General features: G+C 35.5%; 1 protein-coding gene across 1 annotated transcript; it reads right to left on the reverse strand.

Annotated features, from left to right (window-relative positions):
- Positions 1–13,913: 13,913 nt before the first annotated feature.
- On the reverse strand, positions 13,914–27,552 carry dalrd3 (DALR anticodon binding domain containing 3). Its single transcript, XM_056463539.1, has 13 exons — positions 27,205–27,552; positions 19,888–20,192; positions 19,502–19,812; positions 18,402–18,460; positions 18,213–18,314; positions 17,109–17,173; positions 16,934–16,992; positions 16,700–16,782; positions 16,502–16,628; positions 16,357–16,415; positions 16,037–16,153; positions 15,841–15,909; positions 13,914–14,797 (listed from the first exon to the last, which is right to left on the reverse strand). Exons 1-13 carry the CDS (start codon positions 27,403–27,405, stop codon positions 14,678–14,680), a joined length of 1,677 nt encoding a protein of 558 aa, XP_056319514.1. The 5' UTR covers positions 27,406–27,552; the 3' UTR covers positions 13,914–14,677.
- Positions 27,553–27,775: the final 223 nt, after the last annotated feature.

The following is a 27,775-nucleotide window of genomic DNA, read 5'->3' on the forward strand; positions in this document are numbered from 1 at the left end:
GCCTGAGGAGCCGCTCCTGTCTCCAGCTTAAGCGCTTCGCGCCGCTGTTGCCCAGGAGCATATAGTGATGTCATTAGTAATTTTAGAGGATTAGGGGATTATGAACACTGTATGTTCGTTATCTGCCGCATGGTTATTGGATTTCGACATGGAGCTCTCGTAATTTAACTTCTGAGTGTCTCTTCGACCGCGCACTCTCCTGCATTCGGTCGCTTGGAATATACAAAAAAGTTAGAATTAGCCCATCTGTGCCCACACGCGCGCGCGCTCGCGTTCCCTTCAAAACGTGTTATCATCGCATTACTGACGCATCACTCCCATTTCATAAACAAACACAGCAGTCTGCTGTTCGCAGTCTATTCCGACAAAATGGTGAATCACTGCAAAGAAAAAAGTACAAATGGCAGAAAAATTAGCTTACAAACACAGCTGGACGATAAGGGTTTGCTATCATAGTAATAACATCACACAAATGTAATGAAATGAATGACGGCATGATAAGCCTCTACATTTTTGAAAATGGAAAATATAGTAGAATAGATTATATAATGTGATGAAATAATGCAAGATTTATAATTCAATGTAACCTGAACAGAAACTAGACAATAGTATATACAGTTTAAAGTACAACTTTACATTTAAATTGTCATTTAAAATTTTCATTCTTTGCCACTATTTTTCAAAACACCAGGTTTTACCTACTTGATAGAGAAATTTAATCATTTAAAAATATTTGTAAAACGTTATGATCACTTTTATTTATTTTTAATTAAATTTTTTATTATTAAATTAATTCTCTATTTTTTGATTATTAAATAAAGATCAGAATCGAGATACTGCACTGAATGATAATGAAACATTTTATTTCGACAAATGTTATTTTAAAACGCTACACACTTTACTTGTATTTTATGTATATTTTAATGCATTTTAAATTTGACGCCAAACGGGATGAAGAATACAATGTAAAAGAAAACTAAAACTAATGTAAAATAAATAAATAAATAAATAAATAAATAAATAAGTGCAAAACATTTCACTGTTGCTTTATACTGACTGAATAATTAGACATTTACTGACTTTGTGCGCTTGTTTCAAAAAGCTTCCTTCACATGTTCATTTTCTTTTTGACACTCTAACAGCAACACATTACAAAACTAACAATCTAACATAAACTTATCTGTTTGAACACTTTAATCCAGATTGACCGCACTGGTTTAACATCCTGCAAGTCCAAGTCAAAACAGCACATGAAAAACCAAACATTTCTCAGTACGAACATGCAAAGGATAAGAGAATGCTCCATAAATCTCATTTAAAAAGCCTAGCAAAACAAATGAGAACGTGTAAGAGAGAGATTTGCTGAGTGCTGGAGTGAGAGGAGATTGTGTGTCTGTGTGTGATCTAATGCTGCTGAAAGGGGGAAGGTTGTTTATAGGCCAGCTGTGAGTTGTCTCTTAGTCAGCCAGTGACCCAAATCAGCAAATAAAAAAAATTGAGAGAATGGGGAAAAAAAGAGAGGGAATGAGAGAGGGGAAAAAGAGAGGAGAATGAACATGCAAGTTATAGTGTGAAAGTAAGAGGAAAATCGAGATAGAGACATGGAGAGAAAGTGAGAGAGGTGACATTTAAAAAAGCCAGAGAAAGAGCTATTATAATGCATGCTCTAAATATATTCTTGTTTTTTGTTCACCTTCCCCCAGCATACAAACACACAACTGTCACAGCATGCGTAGACTATTTGAAACTGCAATTCCCATGCCAAACAGACCCAAAATATAAAAACACAGATCTTTAAAGAGCCCCTATTATGGGTTTTTGAAAATGACCTTTCATGCAGTGTAACACCAGCCTGATCTCACGAGAAAAAGTAAGTATATTACGTTTTGTAAGTTTAGTGGCTAATTCGTACCTGTTCAGTCGTACGAAATTGTACGATTTTAAAAAGGAGGCGTGGCACCTAACCCCACTCCTAAACCCAATCGTCATTGGGGGATGAGCAAATCGTAATAAATTGTACAAATTAGATCGTACGAATTCATCCAAATTAGCCACTAAATCAAAAAGTTACAAATTGTTGTGAAATTGTGTTGGTAACACAGCTCTAAGTGAAGTGAAATATCCAGCTAAGGCTTAAATCTGAAAGTGCACCATGTTTAAAACTACTGATTCATCTATAAAAGAGTCGACTCAGAGTGGTTCAAATGAATTGTGGGGGTAACAAATCTAGCCATGACGTCGATACAGAACTTAAGCCCCGCCCATTTGTTGTGCGCGCAGACCCGGGAAAATTGAAACCCCCGGCCCCGCCCACAAACACTGTAACAGATCGTGGTTGAATCAAGTCGCGAAGACACTGTGCTCTGAAGTGTGAGGGAAAGTTAGTGTTATTTACCCTACCCAAAGATGAGGCTGTGAAGAGTCAGAAGCAAAAATACCTCAGCATTATAGCCCCAGCCTTGTGCTGTGTTCCTGTCATTTTTCTGATTTTTCTACATGCTTACAACGGGGGATTCATCCACTGTTTGTTAAAGGAAGGATCAGAAAAGACTACTGATACTTGGGACTTTGTCAGAGCTTGACATGAACTTTACAGTACAGTTCATGGATCAGTTTCTTCCTGTTTTTGACCTTGCATGCATATCAGCCTGATGTTGGAGACCCCAAAACCAAAATATGACCTTTTTTAAAGCATATAGCGACTCTTTAAAAAACAAAAGAAAAGAAAGAGATTGTATGCTTGCACATAAAAGAAAAGCACAAATCTCTATTCAGCCAAAATCAAAAGCTCCAATATTCATCTATAAATATGCAATTACAAATTCTCAGTATTCATATCAATAACATAATTATGAGTTAAATAAAAACCATATTAGTTATATTATATATTATTAACACATCTAAAAAAGACTCATTCATTCATGTCATCAGAGATGTTTAAATGAAAAAGAATTAGCTATGAGCCTCAAGGACCCTAAAGATTACACCATATTATATTAATGAGTACAAATCTTACTGGATCCTATTACATCTGAGGAGGAGGAGCGCATTCATTTGCCCCAGCGTGGGATTTACCGCCTTTATGGAACAGTCATGTTTTAAACACGCTTCAGTCATGGGCATCTGCTATAGCCTGAGTCTTCTCCGATATGAATCACAGCTAATCTGGTTTGAGTGTGAATAGAATGTTTGGACTGAATTCAGATCGACTGAAAGACGCTCTGCTTGTGCTCAGAGTGAAAGTGAACTGGGATTAAAGTGGATTAGCATCAGATGAGAGGGGTATCTAGCGGTCTTACTCAGGATTTAGACCTGCTTAAACTCCAATCCAGCTAGTTTCTCACCAAGCTGTTGAATCTAAAGTCTGACAGACTCAGACCTAGATACGGCACACACAGAGAAAGAGATGAAATGTATAGCAGTATTGAATGAGGAGTAACATTTTTAAATGGGAAAATTATATATAAATACAATGACAAATTACAGTACATAATATTTAACTAGATATTTTTCAAGACACTAGTATTCAGCTTATTCAGTGCAATTTAAAGGCTTAACTAGGTTAATTAGGCAAGTCATTGTATAACAGTGGTTTGATCTGTGAGCAATTGAAAGAAACTGTAGCTCAAGGGGGCTAATAATATTGACCTTAAAATGATTTAAAATAAAATTAAAACTGCTTTTATTTTACCCGAATTAAAACAAATCAGACTTTCTCCAGAAGATATAATATTATAGAAAATAATGTGAAAATTTCCTTGCTCTGTTAAACATCATTTGGGAAATATTTAAAAAATAATAATAATAAATTCACATGGGGCTAATACTTTTGACTTACAGTATAGTATTTTAATTTACATTATAGTAAATTAAATAAATACTGCTTTCAAAAGTGTTTAATAAAATCTTACAGATCCCAGACCAGTTGTAATGGACTGTGAGGTGTAAATCCAAAAGATAAAATAAAATGACAACATCTGGAGTTATGATGACCACAAGAAGAGAGAAACACACTGGCATAAAATCACATCTACCATAGATGAACTGGCATATCACATCTACCTCAACACAAGACAAAGACGAAAGTGAGGGCTCATATACACTGACTGTTCCTTCTCTAATCAAAGGAACAGAGAACAGGTGTTTACTGATTAGTGATTAAGGAAACTAACCAGTGGCAGAAAAATAAAACAAATGTCAAATGAAACACAGCAGAGAACACTACAACTTTCACTTTTTCACCCAAAAAATTTAAATTCTTCCATTTTTTCCAGTGTAGGAAAAACAAATAGCATAGAAGTCAGTGATTACGGGTGTCCAACATTCTTCAAAATATCATCTTTTGTGTTCAACAGAAAAAACAACTCTTAAAGCTTTAGAACATGTCAAGGGTGAGTAAAAGAGGACAACATTTTCATGGATGAACCATCTCCTTAATGTAAATGAAAAACTATAGGAGTTTTCATTAGCATTTTCTTGTCATTTTCATTAGTTATTGTGGTTTAATATTTTTTCATTTCAGTTATCTCCTTAAATTATTATGCCTAGTCAGTTTTTTCCTGTAAATTAAACAATCGATCACAGGTATATCATCAAACTATTGCTGCAATAGGTTAGTAAATATGTAGAATAAACATGTCTGCTTTTTATTGAACAGCAATTATTTCAGAGTTTAGGTTTTTGGTTTCTGTTATTATCCCAGCTTTTGAACGGTAAATGAAACAGATTAGGAATAAGTGACAATAGGGTGTTCGTTTATTGAAAAATAATCCACCAATGTGGTGATGAAGTGAAGCATCTTTACTAAAAGCAAACTGTAAGTTGCTTCAAAAGCAGTTCCGGACCTATCTCTATACTTAGAAAGGCCATGAAGCTTTTAGTTATTGTATTGATAAGAACACAAGCCATCACTGACAACAAGCTCGAGGCAAGTGTGTGTCTGTAAAGTTTGTGTTTGCATTTCAATGGAAAAGGGAAAAGAGCTACAAAAAGCATGTTTGTTGAAGAGAAAGTTCATCCTAAGCTGAAAATTCAATCATCTTTTAGTCACCCTTCACTTGTTGCAAACGTGTTTGAGTTTCTTAAAAAAAAAAAAACATTTTTGAAAAAAAGTTGGAAATCTGTAACCACTGACTTCTTTAGTATTTGTTTTTTTCTACTATGGATGTCCGTGGTGCAGGTTTAAGCTTTCTTTCAAATATCTTCTTTTGTGTTCAACAGAACTCATAAAAAACACTCAAGGCTGAGAAAATATTAAATAATTTGTTCAATTTTGGGTGAACTATATATGAATTTAAGTAATTTTGTAGGAAAAATTTGTAAATAAATTATTTGACAAAACAACAAGTATCTGTACGTGACCAGTGTCAGAATTTTCCAGACTAGAAGACCATTAAAATGATTCAAATAATCTGCATATCATATTTTTTCAATGTATTTGACATACTTTTGATAAAACTGCACAACTGGCCTTAAACGAATTTACAAATTTAAAATGAACATTCTGCTCACCATTTAATTGTTTCAAACCATTATGAGTAGCTTCTGTTGAAGAGAAAAGAAGATATTTTGAAGAAAGCTGGAAATTTGTAACCTGTGAATTCCATAGTAGAAAAAACAAATACTATAGAAGTCAGTAATTTACAACTCCTATTTTTATTTATAGCACTTTATTTCCACATTGACATATAATATCTCTTGTTCAAGTACCTTATGAAAAACAGCTACGCTAATAATCATTCCTTTGTTCTCTATTTCTACCTGGGGATGCCCATCCCGAGACCTCTAGAGATTGTGCAGTGCCATTGAAGGGATCCAAAACCTGTGAGGAGATGATGCCAACCATCGAACACTTAACAACACAAACACTTCATTAAACATGTACACATAGATATCACCTACAGTTGAAGTCAGAATTATTAGCCCCCCTGTTTATTTTTTTCCCCCAATTTCTGTTTAACTGAGAGCAGATTTCTTCACATTTCTAAACATAATAGTTTTAATAACTCATTTCTAATAACTGATTTATTATCTCTTTGCCATGATGACAGTAGATATATTTTATTAGATATTCCTCAAGACACTTCTATACAGCTTAAAGTGACATTTAAAGGCTTAACTAGGTTAATCAGGTTAACTGGGCAGGTTAGGGTAATTAGGCAAGTTATTGTATAATGATGGTTTGTTCTGTAGACTATCGGGAAAAAAATAGCTAAAAGGGGCTAACAATTTTGACCTTAAAACTTTTTTTAAAATTAAAAACTGCTTTTATTCTAGCTGAAATAAGCATTTAAGACTTTCTCCAGATGAAAAAATATTATCAGACATATTGTAAAAATTTCCTTGCTCTGTTAAACATCATTTGGGAGATATTTAAAAAAAATAAAAATAAATAAAAAAAAATCAAAGGGGGTTTATTAATTCTGACTTTAACTGTATATGCTATAAAACCACAGGTTAACTTTGTTTATATATAATAACTTATATTTGATAGTAACTTTAACTTAAATGTAATCCAATAATGCGCACCTTTTATAAAGCTGCTTTGAAACGATAATTATTGTAAAAAGCGCTATACAAATAAAACTGAATTCAATTTTTGGGTGAACTATCCCTTTAATTGTAAACCTCAGAATGTTCATTAACCAATCAGAATTAAGTACTCAGGAGCCACTCTGTTCTCTGTGACGGTGAACTAAAAATTAGGCCTAAAAAACAAATGACCATCATATCACAGTGGTCACCAGTTACGTATTATTTTTATTACACCTGGCAACCTCTTTAAACATTTTTTTAGGTTTTGTGAGTGCCGCACTAGCAACTAGTCTTGTTATCTTCAGAAGACCAGCGATATAATCCTCTCTGAAAATAGATCTGTGAACTTGACATATCTACCTAAAAAACAGCAAAGTTTAGTAAGAAATTCTAACCAGTTTTTATCAACAGACGTGCAGAAAAAGAGGAGAAACAGAAGGACAGCGAGAGGAAGCTGTTGCACGGGGTCCTTATCTGTTAACACACACACACATACACAGGCCTGGATGGGTGTGAAATACACTACTGACTGTGCCATCATCTGCACTTCTCAACAAAACTTGCTGTCAATCAAAAACTAATTTCAAGCAACTCTACACTAAACACAGTCAAAGCATGACACAGATTCATAAAACAGGCTATTTTTCCATAAACAACCTACTACTCTTACTGATTTTTTATGGCTGAGGAATGTTCACATGAGGTTGCTGTGACACAGATTTAAATGACAGATTTGCGCAGTCTCAAAGACATCAACACATCAAGAATGATTTCAGCTCTGGTCTAAATTTGTCAAACTATCAAAAGTTTCAGCTCAGAAAATCTACATCAAATACGGTGCCACAATCTCTTAGCTTCAGCTTTTGATAGAGGAAACCCAGCGGCTTTTGAGGAAGATTTTTTTCTAGGATGTTGTTGGAACACACAAACACACATGCGCGCACACACACACACACATACACACAAACAGCCTGACACACTCCAGTTTTGTTTTAATTAGATGCTGCGGAGAGACACGCTGTTCTGGCAACGCTGCAGTCTGGGCTGATATTTGACGGGATTAAGCCAGGGATTTAAATAAAAAAATGAAGTGTGAAAATGATGATGTCATTTATCATCTTTAGATTGCCAGAGCAATGATTTTTATAACAGTAAAGGGGAAAAACAGTACATTCATTCATTTTCCTTCAGCTTAGTCCCTTATTTAGCAGGGATCGCCACAGCGGAATGAACTGCCAACTATTCCAGCATATGTATTATGCAGCGGATGCCCTTTCAGTCGCAACCCAGTATTGGGAAACACCCATACACACTCAATCTCACACACACACACACACACACACACACATTATGGTCAAATTAGCTTATTCAATTCATCTGTACCACATGTCTTTGAACTGTGGGGAAAACCGGAGCACATGGAGGAAACCCACACGAACACGAGGAGAACATGCAAACTCCACACAGAAATGCAAACTGACCCAGCCGAGACTCGAACCATTCACCTTCTTGCTGTGAGATGACCATGCTAGCCACGGAGCCACTGTGCTACCTAAAAATGGTACAATACATGCTAATATTTTGAGAAAATATGAACAGCCATTAAATATTTCTTACTGGTCATGACATTTTGGATTACTTAATCTTTTTTTGTTGTTGTTATTTTGAGTTTCACCAATTTTTTTTATCATTTTTATTTAAAATTCTGGATAAATATCATCAGCAGTTTGCAGAAAAAAATATTTAAACACTTAAACAATACTTAAAAACTAGAATAAAAATGATCCATAGTTGTGTATGTATATGTTTTTAAATAAACTATTATATTATATTAGTATTATTAATTAATTAATTATTATATACTATGATACTTACCAAAGCTGTAGTCTGGACTGCTAATGATTTATTTGACAACAATAATGTCAAGTATAATTAATTACTATAATAAATACCTGTTTTTTTATGTGTTTGATTTTGGGCTGCACAATATTGGGAAAAAAACTGACATTGCAATATTTTATTTTTCTGCGATACACATTGCAATACTGTGTATATTTTCATCAGATGACTTGAATGGAATTATTAGGGGGAAAACAACATTTTAGAGTAATTGGGATCATTTTGTAAAGCATTTCCAGAAACTACAATAAACCAATTACAAGCATTGATATAAATAGAGTAGAGCAAATAAGATACAAATAAATAAACAGGGCCAACTTTGGACATCTCTGATCTAAAGGATGATTCTTTTACTGAACTGAAAATGTTTCTACATTTCTATGAAATCCCCATTTTGCAACCCTTGTTTTTAACAGTATATTCAGGATGAGTGGGTCATTGTATCTCTCTGGTCAATTTTCAACTTAAGTCATCCAATAAGTTTGAGTCTTTGATTTGAATCGTTCACAGTATCATTCTTTGATTTCAGCGTAAACCATGTATCGATTCCACTTCGGTCAGCAGCTCAAGGGCATGAGTCGACTTCGACCTTGATATGAATCACTGAACTAATCCTGTTTCGAGTGTGAACAGAATGTTTGAACTGAATTCAGATTTCCTGGAAGCCTGTTAGCTGTGCTCAGACTGAAAATGAACGGGGATTAATGTGGATTAACAGCTCCTAATAAAATTACCAGCCAACTGGCGAGTTGCTCAGTTTCATTAAAGGGATAATTCACCCAAAAAAAAATGCAAATTCTGTCAGTTTCTCAGCCTCCACTTGTTCCAAACCTGTTAGATTTTCTCTCTTCAGCTTGAACACAGTGGAAGGTGTTTTGAGGAATGTTATAAAATAGTTATTCTATGATTACCATAGCATTTCCCCCTTACTACGGAGCCAATGGTTAACGTTTTCCAAAAATCTTTAAAAGATCTTCCTCCATGTTTAACAGTAGAAAAAAAAATGTTCATGAAAGTTTGTAAACACTTGAGAGTGAATAAATGGTAAGTACATTTGAATTTTCCTGCGAACTGCCCCATTACCTCACCAATTCCAGTGTCCATGTTGCAAGTCAAACACAAACCCCCTTTTAATTTAGACTGCAAGCAGTGTGTGTCTATTACAAACGACATTATCTCTACAAGAGTCACATTCCCAGATACAGCATCAATCTCCACGTGTCATACCCAGCAGCACTCTATAAACTACACCCACCTCACGCTGTAATTTCCTATAGGCTTCCATGTCAGTCACCAAGAACAGCATTCATCAATATCCCGCTCTCCTCCATCATCACCACCCCTCCTCCAGCCACCTTTACCTCCTTCTCTCTTTCTCTTCCTATCCCTGGCAGTTACAAAAAAAAAATCATTCAATTCCCGTGGGCACCTCTGACCTCATTCATTCATCTCGCTCTCACACACACACACACCTCCTGAAAACACAGCAGTTTTCCTTGTAGCGATAACACAGTGTACTCTGCTTCATCCTTTCAGCTCCACTAGTGTCCTTTTTACCTCTCTCTGTCGCTTTTCATCTCTCCTCTGTCTTTTGTCTGGAAGGTAGAGAGATGCCCAGCGGTGATGACTGACAGCCTGACTAGCCCTGAACAAAATAGCGAAAGATTTCAAATGAGGATAAGGTCGTGATTGCACTCTAGTGGCTGAATGATGGCATTACATCACCTTAAACCGACATGTATGGTTTCAATGTAAAGCGGTACAGTAGGCTATTATCTAGTTTAATGCTACAAGCGGTTTCATGCTAACACGTTAAACTTTGTTAGTTAATGTTAGTAACTTTTTTTAAAGTTACACACTGTTTCAGCCAGTTTAATGACAGAATCTGTTGACTTTTTCCTAGTTATGTACAGCATTTTGTAAAAACAGTATTAACACAGTAGTAAAAAATAGTACGCAGTGAGTAGCGCTGTGGCCTCACAACTGGAAGGTCGCTGGTTCGAGCCTCGGCTGGGTCAGTTGGCATTTCTCTGTGAAGTTTACATGTTCTCCCCGACTCCCCGTGTTCGCGTGGGTTTACATGAGCTATAGGTGAATTGGGTAAACTAAATTGTCTGTAGTGTGTAAGTGTGAATGAGAGTCTATGGGTGTTTCCCAGTGATGGGTTGCAGCTGGAAGGGCATCTGCTGCGTAAAATATATTCTGGATAATTTGGCGGTTCATTCCGCTGTGGTTACCTCTGATTAATAAAGGGACTAAGCTGTAAAGAAAATGAATGAATGAATCAATCAATTAGAATCACTTGCTACAACAGGTCTCATAATACATTTACTAAAAAGCATACAAGACCACAAAAGAAAATATTAGTTTACAAACTGTATCGTACACATCTAAATATATACATATTATTCAATTATATAAAAAAATGGTATTGATATCTATTTACATAAGTAAATAGATGGATTGACACGGTCAACAATCTGAGAAATTCAGTGTGGGCCTACACATTAGGCAAATTTAATTCAATTTAAAACATTTAAATTAATTAATTAATTTATTTATTTATTACAGTGCACTAGTACTTAATAAGTAGTGCTTACTTTTGGGAACCAGTGCTTATTCTTTAGGTACAATACCTTTTAAAAAGATTCTAGTTCTTATTCATTAGATAATACTTTACTAGTATTTTTAATATAAACTAGTAGTTATTCATTAGTTACCAATAAATATTTATTAGATATAAATAGTTAAACAATATAAAAAAAAATAATAAAAAATCTACTCTATCACTAAATTCTTTGAGCAACAAGTTACTTTGAATAAATTCACTTCTTGTACCTGACAAAAGTCTTGTCATCGATCCCAGTTGTAAGAGCTACAAATAATAACTTGACTTCTAGTTGATCATTTGGAAAAATGGCAGAAGGTAGATTTTTCCGATGAATCATCAGTTGAACTGCATCCCAATTACCACAACCACTGCAGACCTACTGGAACCCACATGGACCCAAGATTCCTCACAGAAATCAGTCAAGTTTGGTGAAGAAAAGAATCATGGTTTGAGGTTATATTCAGTATGGGGGCATACGAGAGATCTGCAGAGTGGAAGGCAACATCCACAGCCTGATGTATCAAAACATTTTGTTGAATCACTGAATACCTCCTCAATTGTAAGTCAGACAAAAATGTCTGCTAAATGACAATGTATTAGAATACTTATTTATCAGATAAAAGTATTTTTTGAGACCTTGGCACTGGTCAAAACAATCAGATTATGAACAGATCGCCGTAGTATTCAGTGGCAGAATCTATTAAAATTGTTTTACTTCAAAAAAAAAAAATTGTCTGCTTGTTCAAACTACTTGTGTAAAATGAGCTGAAATCAACACACTTCTTAAGCTTTTTGGGGGGAAACTTAATTGTTTCTTGTTATATAAGCTTATTTTTTTGTAAAAACGTTTAAGTTATTGATTTATGTTGGGATAATGAAGGAATTATGTGGAACCCAGCATTTTTTACAGTGTAAAAAAATAAAATATTAACTAGCCACTATTGAAATTATGACTAGTATATATTTAATAAGTATTATTCATTAGATACGAGAGCCTTTCATTAAATACAAGCACTTATTGATTAATACAATACCTACTTAAGTTAATGCAGTACTAAATGAAATGAGTCTGGATGATAAATAAAAACTACAGTATGTAATGAACTAGAACTAATACCTATACAAAATAAGCGCCAGCAAATAATGATTAAATATTAGTACTTGATGGAAATAAAGAAATTCACTAGTAGTATGCAAATATTGATACAACTATGTTTTAAAGAGTCATTGTTAAAATGGCTTTTTATTTGGCTTCTATGTGATAGATAGAGTGTATGACTACAGTTGAGTTAAATGCTATAATACAGTCAGAGTTGATTTCTGTCAACGTAGTTATTAATGTTCAGTGCCTAATTTCAGAGCTGCATATTTAACACATACTTCATTAAAGAGACGAGCTATTATGAGATGTTTAGTCATGCCTGTCTGGGTCACAATTCTGGCTTCAACTCAAATGTGGTTAATATTCACATCACAGCGCACTGATGAGTTTAGATTCAGTATCAAAGAGCATCAGATATTAAGCAGATAATAATTGTGAGTGACAGAAATGGTCCATACTAAACATGAGAAGACAAATGCCTGTGTTATTTCTGGCCGGCAAGGCTTTTACTGTTGCTTGAATTGTTGTATTAAACATATTGTAAAATATAATTGCTTTATTAAATAACATTTCAATTTCAATGTGTTTATATACTTTAGAAGTGTCACATGATCTTCCAAAAATGTTTTGTTATGCTCACAAGTACTACTGCAGTTTTATTAATAATAATACTTAGTAATAATAATAATAATAATAATAAAAATAATTAATAATAATATTCAAAATAATTAGTTTTTTTTATTTTCAGTTTTTATGTTAATTTTAGGTTTTACTTTTTAATCCCATTTCAATCCAAATGCTATCTGTTAAACTCTGACATTGATACAAATACAATTTCTAATTAGTAAACATTTAAATAAGCTATTATACATGTATTATTGGGGGTAATATTTGACAAAAATCTAACATTTGATCCCCACGTGCTGACCACTGTAAAGACATAATTTCTTCATCTCAAAAACATTTCAAGAATCCGCCCATGCTGTCCTTTTCTGAGGCAGAAAAATGGATTAATATTTTAAGACTGATAATATCTTAGACTACTGCAATGCCTTACTAGCTGGCATTTCCAAAAGTAACAGCAATAAACAACAATATGTTCAAAACTCAGCGGCCAGAATTTTGACAAGGTCCAAATTCAGAGAACACATTACTCCTATTTTGGAATCTCTCTACTGGCTACCAGTTAGATTCGCTATTGATTTTAAAAACCTCATGCTTACATACAAGGCCCTGCATGGTTTAGCTCCACACTATCTGTCTGAACATTTAACATGGTACTCTTCTGACTCCACTCTGCGCTCTATGGGTGACCGGGCTTTCTCATGCCTGTCTCTGAGGCTCTGGAACTCTCTCCCCTATGACATTAGACAAGCTGAATCTTTTAAATTGTTTAAATCATCCTTGAAAACTCACTACTTTGGTGTGCATTCTTGTTTTGTTTGTTTTTTTCTAGAAATTTTGAATGTTTAATTTTGAATGATTCAATTTCACTGTTATATCTGTATCTTTGTTGTGTAAAGCGCTGTGAGAATTAAGTTTTAAAGGCGCTATATAAAAATAAATTATTATTATTATTATTATTATTTCTACATTATCTTTAATCTCTATTTATACTAATAAAAATATCAGTAGCTAATGTATTATAATTAAATAAAGTAGAAACAATTTCAATTAATTTAAACTACTAACGTTACCAAATTTAACCTTAATGTGAAGACTTGTTTACATGCAGAGAGTCAATTATGTGCACACTTGAACAAGCAATCAGAGTTTGAAGCAGACACTCTTTTAATTATGAAGAGAATTGCTCCTTTTTTAAATACATCGAGTGAGATCACCACTAACAAAACGTACAGTCACTCTAAATGTGTTCATTGCTCTCAGGGCTTTGAATACTGAAAGCACGAATGCACTGGAATTCTGTATGGCACACAAGATGTACATCAGTACACATCAACAGTGAGGGCAAATTCTAGAATTAAGCCTTCAGATTTGGTACAGACATAATTAAATTTATATTAAAAGAAATGGCATCCCAGATCATGACATATCCAGAATGCCAAACGTTGACATGATTCCTAATCAGAGACGGTGACGGATCCTTTATTGTGTGCATCTATCAAACGGAGAGAGAACAACTGCGCTACACTGTCAGCAGTGGAACAAACAGAGCTGGGCACTTACACTGATTAAAGATTATTACATACAATACATCATGCAGGAGGGCAGAATCTATGAACGTGGTGAAGGGCAATTCATATTCACTTGTTGACATTTGCAAGGGCGATTTCTCATACAATTTACTGGCTGAAAGGATGGAGCGACAGATTTAGAGGGGTCTTGTGTAGGGCATTTCAGTGATCGAACTGTGGGGTTTTTTTTGAGTGAAAAAACACTATTGGGCTATTTGGACAGCATGGTCAGGGAATTATGGGTATAAGGTGGGTGTGTAAGGTGTAATAATCAAGGAAAATGGGCGAGTGTTGGCTGTTAAGGAAGAGAGTTTGTGGCTTCTTAAGTGTGTGATGCTATAGTTGTGGGATTGGAGGAAGGTTAAGGGAGTCCAGGGCGCTGTGGTAAAGTTCTCTTAAGGCTCTCAGCAATAATAAACGACAAAACATCTGATTAAAAAGATGAGGCAGAGGCTCCTAGGCAGAAAGACAGAGAAAGAGAAGTAGAAGAATGTTAATTGGCTTGAACTTTGTCAACATGTCCTGCACAAATATGCAAAATACACATTATTTCATTCATTAAATGCTACAAATATTGACCCATGGGCAGTGTTTGAGGGTGTGAAATATACATACAAACTGATGAGCCAAATACACTATGTTGAGACAACAAGTAGGGCTTTCGCACTGGCTGGTATATAGGAACTAGCTATCAGGTCAGATTAATCATTGGAGTTTCTATTGCACATGATTAGATCCTGCTCTGAAGTAGGAACTAATTAGTTCCCACAAAAGGTGTATTAAAAGCTAAAGATTGCTCCATTATTAATCCCTGTGGTGTGAAGACATCAAAATGCAGGTACTTCTGCCAATAGATCTAGGAACTAGGGCAGCGGGCTGCACGATATTGGAAAAATCTGACATTGTGACATATGTTTTCTGACAACTGAAAACTATTTCACCAGATGAATTAACATCATGATTTGGAAAGAATTTATAATGTTAGATTGACTGGGGTGAGTCTGCAGTGGGAGTGAATCTCCATAAATTTTATTGAACAATCTATAAATACAATAATAAACAGAAATGAAATAAACAGTGTTTAATCGCTTCTGAATTTAACAGTATCCAGGTGCAGTGATTGAATAATAAATATAAAAATAATTCAACAAAATGAATCACTATTAAATTTACAAATGGTTCAATTTAATCTTATGCCTAAGTGCTTTTAAAATCATTATACAGTCACAGGCATCATGAACACATGGAAAGTATGAATTATAATCCAAACTCAACATTGCATATCCTGCGATGTGACTATTGCGAATGATCACACTGCAACATCGATGTTGAAATGATATATTGTGCTGCCCTATTAGGAACTGTAAAAGGCCCAACTGCCCAATTGCATTTTAGACAGGAAGTCATAATATTTTGGCTCTTTTGTTTATACACTAGCAATACTCTCTGAAACTTGTTCAATGATTTCCAAACAATCACGCAGACCCATAATTTCTTACCCCAAGTACGTGAACTCTGTTGTAGTAGGAACTAAAATCTTTACTGAGAGACACCAGGAATCTGCACACCTGACAAACAAACAAAACATTCAGTTAAGAGAAGCTGTATTAAGATGTCATGACACCAAATAGAATGAGACTTAATAGAATAAAAGGAAATACACCCTAAAACAATCTTTATAAACCAAAAAAGCACCTGTTCCGTTCTTAATTGAACTCTGGCTCCACCCCCTTCATGCTCCAGAGTCTGTGCTGATTGGTCCAGAATTTCAGAGAATGGAATGAGGTAATTAAAAAGAAGAAGCCACTCCCCCTAATGATGCAATATCAACATTAGTTGTTTTTTTTTTACAAACACCATTATGCTACTAAACTACAAAAAAACACAAAATATTTATAAACATCAAAGAAAATACTTAAGAATGCAAAAGAAACAGGACCACTGTGATCTTTGAGTTTGACTGTACAAAATAAACAGGATGTTTATTACGACATGTTAGTTACATATTGCTTTACCTCCTCTTTTAGAGCAGAAAAGTCCAGTTCTGTGCCTCCTGGGATTTCAGGATAAAGACCTACAAATTTCAAAACAGACTGAGATATAACATCTTGACAAAAATACTGAATATAGTCATAAGTCACTACAGTGTATGCGTTTTACCTTGTACCACTCCTTTCTCGTAGCTGCTGAAGAGTGTATGAAGCCGAGCACAGTTATACATGACAAATACTCCACCCCTGGGGCCCTTCGTGGACACCCCACTGTCCCGCTGCACATCTAAGGTCACCTGAAAAAGAGCTGTCAATCATCTCTGATGCAGGACAGGATATTCAATACATGCGCAAGTTAAACACTCACGGGACTGGTGTGTACTGTGGACAACAGTTCAAATCTCACTGTGGCTGAGGTCATGACTCTAATGATGTCATCCCACGTCTGACCTAAAGCAAATGAATAGCATTATGACTGTTAACATATTAACATCTCAAAATAATTTTTATGTATTCGAATAATAAGACCCATATTGATAAATAAATCACAACATGTCCAGCAAACTGTATTTTTTTCAGAGATATAGAGACATAAACCAACCTTCAACCTGGTCTCCATACTTCATTTCTGAAGCCTCTTTCATCTGAGCTTTTCTTAACCTGCATGGCCAAAGATGTAACACTGTAGTTATTACATTAGACGTACAGATAACAGTTTCATTACAATTATACAGTTTATACAGATGTAGAAAGAGCTGTAATAAAGTTTTGCTTACTGAAAATACTGCGCTGCGTTCATCTGAATTCCAGGAGTTTTAACAGGACCACAGATGACCAATCTCTAAGACAGAGCGAAAAAACAATTGTGTCTATTAATACATTTTTTAGCAGAGCTTTTCTAAAATGTAGTCATATCCATTTGTGTATAATTTCAGATAAATATAGTAAATACTGTACATTATGCGATTTGGGATGCATTAAATGACTTCACCTTGAATGAAATCATTCATTCAATTTCTTTTCGGCTTAATCCCTTTATTAATCTGGGGTTGCCACAGCAGAATGAACCGCCAACTTATCCAGGATATGTTTTACGCAGTGGATGCCTTTCCAGCTGCAACCCATCACTGAGAAACATCCATATACACTCATTCACACACATACACTACGGTCAATTTCAGCATACCCAATTCACCTATAGCACATGTCTTTGGACTGTGGGGGAAACCGGAGCACCTGGAGGAAACCCACGCGAACACAGGGAGAACGTGCAAACTCAACACAGAAATGCCAACTGTCCCAGCCGAGGCTCGAACCAGCGACCTTCTTGCTGTGAAGCGAAAGTGCTACCCACTGCACCACCACGCCGCCCCATCTTGTTATTATTTAAAGTTATTTTATCTTTAATGGCATCAGTAGACTACAATACCTAAATGTTCACACCCAAAAAAACCCTTTGACAATTATATACACTTGGAGAACACATCTGTATACACTTAAACTATCCTTCTCTTCCAAACAGTTAATCAGAATAGCATAATTAGTATTTTTATCAAGTTTTAGGCCAATCCCATTGAGCAAGCAATTCCAACTACTGCCAATTAAAAAAGTAGCTAACCGTAGCGTGATTTAACTAAAATCTAGATTGATTTTGAGATAGATTAACAGACAGACAGACAGACACAGGAAGATAACAGATACATAAATAGATAGAGGACGGCTAGACAGAGAGACAGATAGAGACTTCTTTACTATTTCCCACTAAATCTTACTGTTACAGGACAGAATATTTAGTTATATAGATAAGAAATCAACTAGTGACTCTGCTGGCACAGAGAGGGTAGCCAGATATGTGTGATAGTGGGCTAAAGGTGTGAAACCTGCAGTGCTGTTGCACCCGCTGCTCTCCAGAGCATGGCTGTTTGCTGCTGACGAAACTCATCTTGACAGGAAGTGACATGCAGGGCTGTTGCAGTGGAGGCCTGAAGTAGAAAAAAACATTACAAGTGACCAACTGAAGCATGGCAATGCACTGTAATTTAAGCAAAGACAGGGCCTGCTTGACTCACAGGGAAATCTGCGGTAGCACTGTCCAGCTGGGCCAGGTGACACAAAGCTTCTCTCTGCACTGAAAACACAGAACATTCTACATAAGTTTGTTTTTATTAAAATAAAAGTATCTTTACATTTTCTTAAATATAACTGACAATTTTTATTAAGAAATGTAAAACTACATGACTATACTGCAACTGATTTGCTCAAGAGTACATAAAACCGTTGTTTAATCTTTGAGTGTTCAGACGATGACAAAGTTAGCCTAAAGTTAAAAATGTAAGTAAAGTAAAGATCTAGTACCGACTAATGATAAAAATAATGTTCAATATCATAGTCACACCAATATATTGTGCATTAATAGGTCAATTCTGAAAGTGGTGTATTTTAATGCATCATAAATTTATTTTACGGCACAATTATTAGCGTCTTATAGAAACACTGAGCTTTTTTTGGAAATAGGCTTATTTTACAATTTCCCTAGGAGTTAAAAAGTTGAGCTTTACCTTTTTTTAGCCAACATTCAGGTTTGGCAGAAGCACTTTTATCTTGGCATAAATCATTGAATCGGATTAGACCATTAGCATCTTTGTAAAAAATAGCTTTGATAAATTTTGATAAACTATTTAAAGCTTGACTATCTGTAGTTACATTTTGTATGAAGACTTAAAGTTGCTATTTTCTAAATCAATATGTCTAGGAACTAAACTCTTATTCTAGCATAATAATCAAGGAACTTTGCTGCCATGCAAAAGATAATACACAGTCCTGTACCTAGTTACCAAGACTCTTTCATGTGCTGGATAATATCATTGAGCCTGCTGCAGCCATGATACGGCAGCAAAGTTCCTTGATTATTACAGACAAATGGATTCAGAAATGAAAAAAATGATAGTAAAATAAGCCTATTTTCTAAAATGAATGTTCATTCAAAGCTTCTAAAAGAAAAAAAAGCTAATTTCTATTTAAAAAATGTATTTACTGCCCAAAGTTTTATTTTTGTTTTATAAAATATAAAATATTAGTCTTTTAACCATAAACCCAAATCTATAAATGAAATCTTGAGAAATGTTCTCTAATGATGTTCAATAAACACAACTTAAAAACCATAACTCACCTGTACAAGTTCCAAGACTGGGATCATATCCATGCAGGTTCTCATCCTGTACCACCTGTTTAAGGTTTATCCTAACATCCTCTTTTAGCCCTCTCCTTTCTCCCTCTATTTCCTCTCCTCTGCTTCTCCTCTTCCCCTTCTCCGTCTCTCTGTCTCTGTAGGCTGAGTTTTCTAAAGCTTTCTTCATCTTCTCCTCCCGATCCTCATTTGTCCAGCTGACAGGGACTGTTGGCCAATCAATGCCCAGTGTCTTCAGAAAGTTGACAATATCACTCTCCTGAGGCAAGGCTGGACAAAAGGACACGGAGTACCTGAATAGAATAGAGAAAGGATTCAGTACTATCTTTATAATGTGCTGTCAAGGCCTGAAAAGTCAAAGCACGTACCCTTGTCTTCTGAGCTGTGCCCCGAGGTGGTCAGCAATGAGAACGGTGCGTAGCTGGCCCAAAGCTAGAGTATCTGGAGATGGTACGCTTTGTTTGGTGTGGAGAGCAGGACAGTTGATAAGGACACAGCCCTGTCTTTGAGCAGCGGGTTTCAGGTATGGCATTATTCCACATAAAACACCTCTGAACGCTGCACAGCGATCCACACACACTCGCAGACCTTCGGTTGTCACCTCAGTGGCTCCAATTGGCAGTACACCACTGCCCCGAAGAGAGCGAACAGTGCTGAGAACATCCGAGGGAACCTGGACATACAGACAAAATCAAGAAAACCACACACGTTCACTGCTGCCCTGTGAGAACATTCTCATTAGGCTAAACAATGTTCAAAATAGGATTGAGAGACTTGAAAGATGCACAAAACAATACAAAGTTGTAATTTTTAAAGGAACACTCACATCTTTTAAGAGATAAACAGTTAGGCATGGGACGATAGCCGTTTTCAAGGTATACCAAGTTTTGGAAAAACCGAGGTTTTAAAACCATCAAAATTTTCTGTAATACCTTTCCCGAAGATATGTTTTTATTACAGTACAGTACGTTTACAGCATCTCCAGCAGAAAAAAATATCAAAGGTTGCCATTTTAAATTGTAAAGAAATCTGTGTTTTTGAAACTAATGAAGACAGCAGAAGTCAATGATTCATTAGAATTATTCAGCCTGACATGTTTACTGCTCCAAAATATTATAAAAAATAAAATCTTTCAGAAAATTTTATTTGTTGTTTTCTCAGCTTTCCCAGTGATGGGAAAAAACATATGCTGGATTAGTTGGTGGTTCATTCCACCGTGGCGACCCCAGACTAATAAAGGGACTGAGCCGAAAAGAAAATGAATGAATGAATGAATGATTGTTTTCAAAGGGCAAAAAATTGTTGTTTTTTACCCAGACATTTAAAAAGAATATATTTTTAGAGCAGTAATCACAATACCGTGAAACTGTGATATTTTTACCCAAGGTTATCATACCGTCAGAATCTTATACCGGCCCATGCCTATAAGCAATTGAGTTTTATAATTTTTGAATCCATTCAGCTGATCTCCAATAACAGTTTTAGCTTAGCTTAGCATAAATCATTGAATTGGATAAGACCAATAGCATTTTTTTTTATGTAAAAAAATTTTTAAATGTAAAAAAAAACATGAAGGGAATTTAACTCCCCTAATGATTTTTTTTAATGACCACAGAGTCAGGACTGCAGGTTATTATTTCCGTATCTAGGTTTATTCCAGATGTGGCTCTTTGACTAAAAATACGTGGTTCCCCAGCTGTCTCCCTTTAATAATATTTTGTGATTTAAAAAATTATAACCGTCACTACTTTTTACAGCAATATAAGAACTCTGTTAACAATGAAAGGACGTTTTGACCAATGTCTGGATATATATTTATATACACCAATGGCTCTTTAAAAAAATGCATTTGCTAAAAATAAACAGAAATGGGTCTTTGCTGAAAAAAGCTTCCTAACCCCTGGTTTGTATTGTCCCCTTCACTATGTTGGGGCATTAGGATCCACACAGACCGCACGTTGAGCAGCCCCTGCTATATAACTGAGGACGCGGGTTGTGAGGGAGGTGTCGCAGATGCCGCCCTCTCTATTCTGTCGCCCTACGCGCGGATATAACTGCTGAGGACGCGGGTGATGAGGGAGGTGTTGCGGACGCCGCCCTTTCTATTCTGCTGCCCTAGGCCTCTATGGATGCACCGGCCCTGGATCTGTGACGTTCTGAAAGTAAGATGTTTCTTTTTTCGGACGGATGGGCCCATATGACATAATCTGCAGCCCATTGGTTCTTTTCTTTATTGACATTGGGCTGACCCAATCACAAACTCCCATTTTGGGCTCTATGTGAACGTGCAACGTCAGTGTGTATGTGTCGAAATAGGCAAGTCATGCATGTTTCACACAGCACGCGCACATATGGAGAGCAGAAGCAGCGAGCAGGCGTTTGCCTTTTGCATCTGCATTGCGCAGCAATTAGGCAGCTATTGCACAGATCAAGCTTTCCCTGTCTATTCTATCTAGTCACCTATCTGTCTATATAAATTTACTTAAAAAACCTTTTCATTACTCTTTATTTTACAAATTATAAAGATCCTAAAGCGCTGTATGCTTCTCAAGCTCTATGAGGAGGGTCATTATTGTTTTTTAAGGTGCACTCGGTCAGAAGACGATCACCTGTGGTATCATGACATTTTGTTGATCGTCAGCATGATGTAGGCCTGTATAGTTACAATAATATTTATACAATATGATTATTATGATATTTATACATGATAAAACTACTTTTACATTTAGTTTTGTAGTTCAGGCCCAAACAAATATTTGTTGCATTTTTTAATCTTTTAAGTTCATTTGATTGACTATATACAATGTTTCATCTATGTTTGGTGTTTCACTGTTGAGATAAACTTTTTTTAAGGGTCTGTAATACATTGCTTTTATTATTTAACTTTATTTTGTTAATCAACATTAACTGTGTGCATCAGCAGGCAGTTTTTGTTATTTTCATTATTTAATATAGGCTCCCTCAAAACACACACATGATGGACTTCCACTGTCGATTTTTTTGTCCCAGTCCAGCCCTGCCTGCTAGCCTCACTAACACCACTTCCAGCAGCACCCTTTCCCATGTGGTCTCCCATCCGGAACTGCAGCTAATATATTTGAACACATGAAGCCTATATTTGAAATTCCAAATGGCTGGGGAAAAAATGTAAATGGCAATTTTGAAATATAAATGGCATATATGACACATTTTAAATATGTGAAATCTAAACACAAACTTTTACGTTATTTATGTAATTTGTATATATTGATATACATTAAATTTCTATAAGGGGTGTGATTGTAATTAGTTTTGTATATTTATTTTTATATTTCTGGACACGATTACATTTTTTATGAATTTATAAACAAAATAGTAAAAAAGGCCAAGCACAAAACCAGGGGTGTCCAAACTCAGTCCTGGAGGGCCGGTGTCCTGCAGATTTAAGCTCCAACTTGCCTCAACACAACTGCACAGATGTTCTCAGAAAGCCTAGCAAGATCTTGATTAGCTAGCCCAGGTGTGTCTGATTGGGGTTGAAACTAAACTTTGTAGGACACCGGCCCTCTAGGACCAAGTATGAGCACCCCTGCACTGAACAAACTAACTAAAATAGAAATATAAATTTAAATTAAAATGACTGAACAAATATTAATAATGCAATATAAATACAATGAACTATGAAAGAAAAACTGAAAACTGACTGGAAAACAATAGGGAAATAGGGATTAAACTCTAAAAAAGAAAAATCTGTTAATGACTTTTGCATGAAACCCATCAACTTATTGGTAATTTTATATTTATCACCTTCGGTTCTTTAACCTTTGTGTATTGTTCAAATAGACTACCCTTTTGTTATATTTATGGCTGTTTTTTGCATCATTGACTTCCGCTATAACAACATTTTTTGACTGCAAAGCCATAACATCATATAATCATTCATTCATGATTGTTGGTGGTTTTCCCTGTTAGGAAGAAGTAAAACTGGCACATCAGTTGGCACAGAGTTTTTGGCTCTAATATGGAATAAAACAGCAAATTACAGTGTGCGTGCACAAATACACTTACTATGGTTACTATGTTCTGAGAGCTGAGGTGCTTTTTTTCTTTTCTCAGACATATCAATGCAAGTATGCAAAGGTCTCGCTCACCCTCTCCCTCTTTCTCTCGCTCTATAAAAGTACCAAGCTTTTTTGCACTGCGACTGATGATTAACAGCAAAAATGACAAATTCTACCTCTTCCCAACAGGTAGAACAACCAGAGTCTAAGTTTTATCCAGCCGTTTTATGTCCCAGTCTGCATGTAGGTGCTTTTTTCTTGATTTCTAATCCAGAAGTGATGACGATTATGGGGTTAATGTTATATTTCAGCACTTCTGAAATGGACAGCGACTCCTTAGCAGCATGTAGACAGTACTCTTGCTCCACTGTTGCATGCCTTTTTGAGAATTGTACGTGCCATTGTGTTGCAACCTTGTACTCACAGAATGCTTTTAAAAGCCAAGATACATCGTTAACGAGAAACCCAACACAGGAAAATAGCTAAATTTCATTTTCCATCAATCTTAGTAAACTACAACAGCGAGCTTTAAATAGGGAAATTATCTAAAGTTATTTTTGAATTTGTAGGAAACTTAACTCTTGTTGTAAACCTAACTTGACAACTGACTTTAATGTCTATCGAATCTGATTAGTTCACTAGAATTGTGTTCCAGGACTACTAAAAATAAATATAATAATAATAATAATAACAACAATAATAATAATAATAATAATAATAATAATGGACCCTTTTTACAAGACTGTTATGACGTGTTTAACCTTCATCATGAAGTTTTTAATATTTAGAATTTTTTTTTTTTATTGTATAAACATTTATATGCATTTAAGCATGTATTTTATCATCTTTGTGTCAAATTACAAAAAATCGAATTATCACTTATGCAAGGTGTTTGTAATGCAGCGTCTATGGAGCTATTCTCTCCTCTGACTGCCGTCATCAGTTTTTTTTTAAAGTCTTGATAACACCATCAAGGAGTTTTTGCTTTTATTATTTCAGCAAATCGGACTGTAAAAAATGTTGTTGTACTCTCTCAATCACTGCGCTCTAAGTTTACCCAACTATGATGTCTTCCGCTACTGAAAAAACAGAAATGTGAAAAGGGTCCATAATAAAAATAAAAATAATACTTCAGTGATGCCATGTTCACTCTTTTCCTACAGAATTGTAAACATTTACAAACTTTTTTAACTATGCTAGATGATGGGTTTTGTTAAAGAAGCACCTTCGAGCTACCTTATAAAGACAAACCGTTTATAATTGCTACTTGTTATTTTTTTTATTTTCAATGTAAAATTGTAAATAACAGCAAACTGTGATCATAAAAAAAAATAGAATTTTAGTTACGGGAATGTTATTTTCGCTTTGGTACATTTCTCGAATAATTGTTGAAATCTGCAAAACAGTAAATGCATTTCTTTAAACAACTTTTACAAATAGCAAAACACCATGGATTACCTACAAACACCAGTCTCTTGGTCTAAATCTTTAGCTCTCAAAATAAATATCTGTGTCAATGAACGTCAGTGCCGTCAGCATGACAAGTCCTTGTGCCACTTCGTAAGGATAAGACAGTCAAATGAATTAGTCATGTTGTCAGTATAACAGTGTACTCTGCAGGGATGTTCTGATGTAAACTATGGCTACAGTTTTGTTGACAATTTAGATTTGTTTATACAGTTTTCATTGTAAATTGTAGGTTACACCTTCGTGTATGTGGGAGTTTGATTGCAAGAGGGTGAACAAAATTTACATTGATGCTATTACTATTTGTACTGTAATTTGTTGACAGATCCTGTCATTCCTTAGAACAGAGATGCCCAAACTAAGGCCCGTGGGCCAAAGTTGGCCCATAGTAACATTTGACCTGGCCCCCCCCCATCCCATCAGAGAAGAAAGGGAGAATGATGGGGATGGTTTAGAGACTGTCATTTCAAATTTTAGGAAACCTTTGGTTTATTAGTTTGTTTTATTTTTATGCAAAAAAAAAAATCTAACTGACAAGATTCAATTTAAATGCTGCAAATTAATTAGATTTAGTTTAAAATGCACATACCATTACCCGACGGATAAAGGACAATACAGAGACTTTGATGAGCAAATCAAGGCAAAAGCAGATTCTTTTGACTAGTGTATTCAGCATTAAAAGCCACTTGTGTGACAAATGTAATTTAATTTAAAAAGTTATAAATTAACACAATATAAAGTGATGTTTTCCATTTATTCATAAATATTATGAAATTAATTAGTAAATTAACCATGGCAACTTTAATGTAAAATAGTTTGCTTTATTTATCTTTGGCCCATGGTTCTAAATGATTTTTGGTTTTTGGCCCTTCATTTAAAAAGTTTGGGCACCCCTGTGAGAGAAAGGAAAAGACAGCACTGCATAGCACAAAGAAAACTAGCAGAAATGTGAACATAGGACAAACTCCTTTCATATCCTTTTTCCATCATCAAGATTCATCTGGGACCAATTCAGGACAGATTTAGGGAAAAAGTCTAATAGAAATTTATAGAAAAATGAATTATGACAAACTATTATGACAACCTGTTCAACCATTTCACAGATCCATTATGATGCATTTTGATCAATGTGACAAAACCAATTGATAATGTAGAAAACAGCAGAGAATTGTACATAAATCATTTGTTTGGATGTACCAAAGCATTTGCAACTTCCACATCAGCGCAAAAGTTATTTCTGCTGCACTTTGTAACAGATATAGAAAAAACAAGTATGTTTTGTTACGTACTGTCATCATTATTATTATCATCCTCATTTCATTTGGAACATTTATGTATTGGTAAAAGCTTTGTTTAAAAGGTCACTCAGTTTTCCTCCAAAGGTGCCGAAATACAATTCAGATCTGCAAGGTTAAACTGCACCTCAAAATGCATAACGTCAAAAGAAAATCTAGTGCATAATTTACACTGCACACATTAAATATTTATTAACACAGTAATTATTTAAATAAATTCATAAAATCATTTATTGTTTACCGTGGTACTTTTGAATATTGGGTTAGATATAGAACGCAAGTATGACTTCAAAACAACATTAGCACTATTAAATTGACTGTGAACAATGCAGTATAGGTCATGTTTAATAGTCTTTGGCTGCTAATATGATTTCCCCATTTAGAATTTGCAGAGTTTTCTGAAAATGTAATATTAAGAAGGAAGTCCGAATCTGTGAATATAAAACTAACTTTACCCCAATTATATTGTTCTGGTTCGGTGACAGAAACAGAGTGTAAAATGACGCCATGTTTCTCCTAAAGCATGTTATTGTAAATAAAACATTTTGACCCAGATCTCTCGGGCACGGAGGAGTTAATCGTTTCTGCCGCAGGGTTCAAATGTTTGGTCGATGCGACCAATGTCAACAGTCTAGCTGGCGCCCTGCGTGTCTGTGCAGAGCTCGGGTTTAACACTGAATGCTGATATCCTGACAGTTCTGTGTCACTGACTCCATCCACAAGCCCAAACAGAAGCCTGAAGTGTCCAACACGGCGCCTCAAACCATGCGTAAAATCCCCATGCGGAGAAGCTCGAGAGCGCATCTGTCACTGGTGCAGGCCAGACAGAGCTCTGAACACCGAGAATAAAAACAGCACATATAGGCACACATTTCACACTGACCTCTCCACCTGCGTACAGCGTCGTCAGAACCGTGTTGGGGGCCAAGAAGTCTCGGTTTCTCAGGTTTTTGGCGCTGCTCTCCTTGAACCAGAGCTTCTCTCGCTCGCGGTTGATCTCCGCTTCATGTCCAGCATCTCCGCGCAGCGCGCCGCTTAGCGCTTTTACGGTGGACACGATGCTAAACGGCGCGGATTCCTCCATGATTGCACTCAATATGCTGGCATTGTTGGTAGTGCCTGAATTCGAGGACTGTTACTGGGCTTCACTATAGAAACACTGCGGTGCTGTGCTTCGATTGATCACCGATCAAAACAGATGTATGCATTGGGGACCGGAACGTTAAGGAACGTCACCGGTCAGAGGAGGACTGAAAACCACGCAACACTAGTTTTTGCTTCCGACCATCTGAAAGGCGCCATTTTGGGTGTGGCAAAACATGAAGGTCTTTCAGTGACAGAACAGAAAGTAAAAGTGCTTTTTTTGATAAAATATGTTTTGTTCACAAGCAGAATTGTATTATTATTTTGACATGATATATTCTACACATTGCTCTTACTGATATTACTTTCTT

Source organism: Danio aesculapii, chromosome 8 (genome assembly GCF_903798145.1).
Source record: "Danio aesculapii chromosome 8, fDanAes4.1, whole genome shotgun sequence".
In the NCBI taxonomy this organism is placed as follows: domain Eukaryota; kingdom Metazoa; phylum Chordata; class Actinopteri; order Cypriniformes; family Danionidae; genus Danio; species Danio aesculapii.

Excerpts from the sequence above, each read along its gene's own strand:
- dalrd3 (XM_056463539.1), bottom strand. The coding sequence starts at position 27,405 with ATGGAGGAATCCGCGCCGTTTAGCATCGTGTCCACCGTAAAAGCGCTA. Across the intron at positions 17,174-18,212 it reads CGGGTGCAACAGCACTGCAG|AGATTGGTCATCTGTGGTCC; the intron begins GTTTCACACCTT and ends GCTCTGTCTTAG. Across the intron at positions 16,993-17,108 it reads AACGCAGCGCAGTATTTTCA|GTTAAGAAAAGCTCAGATGA; the intron begins GTAAGCAAAACT and ends TTGGCCATGCAG.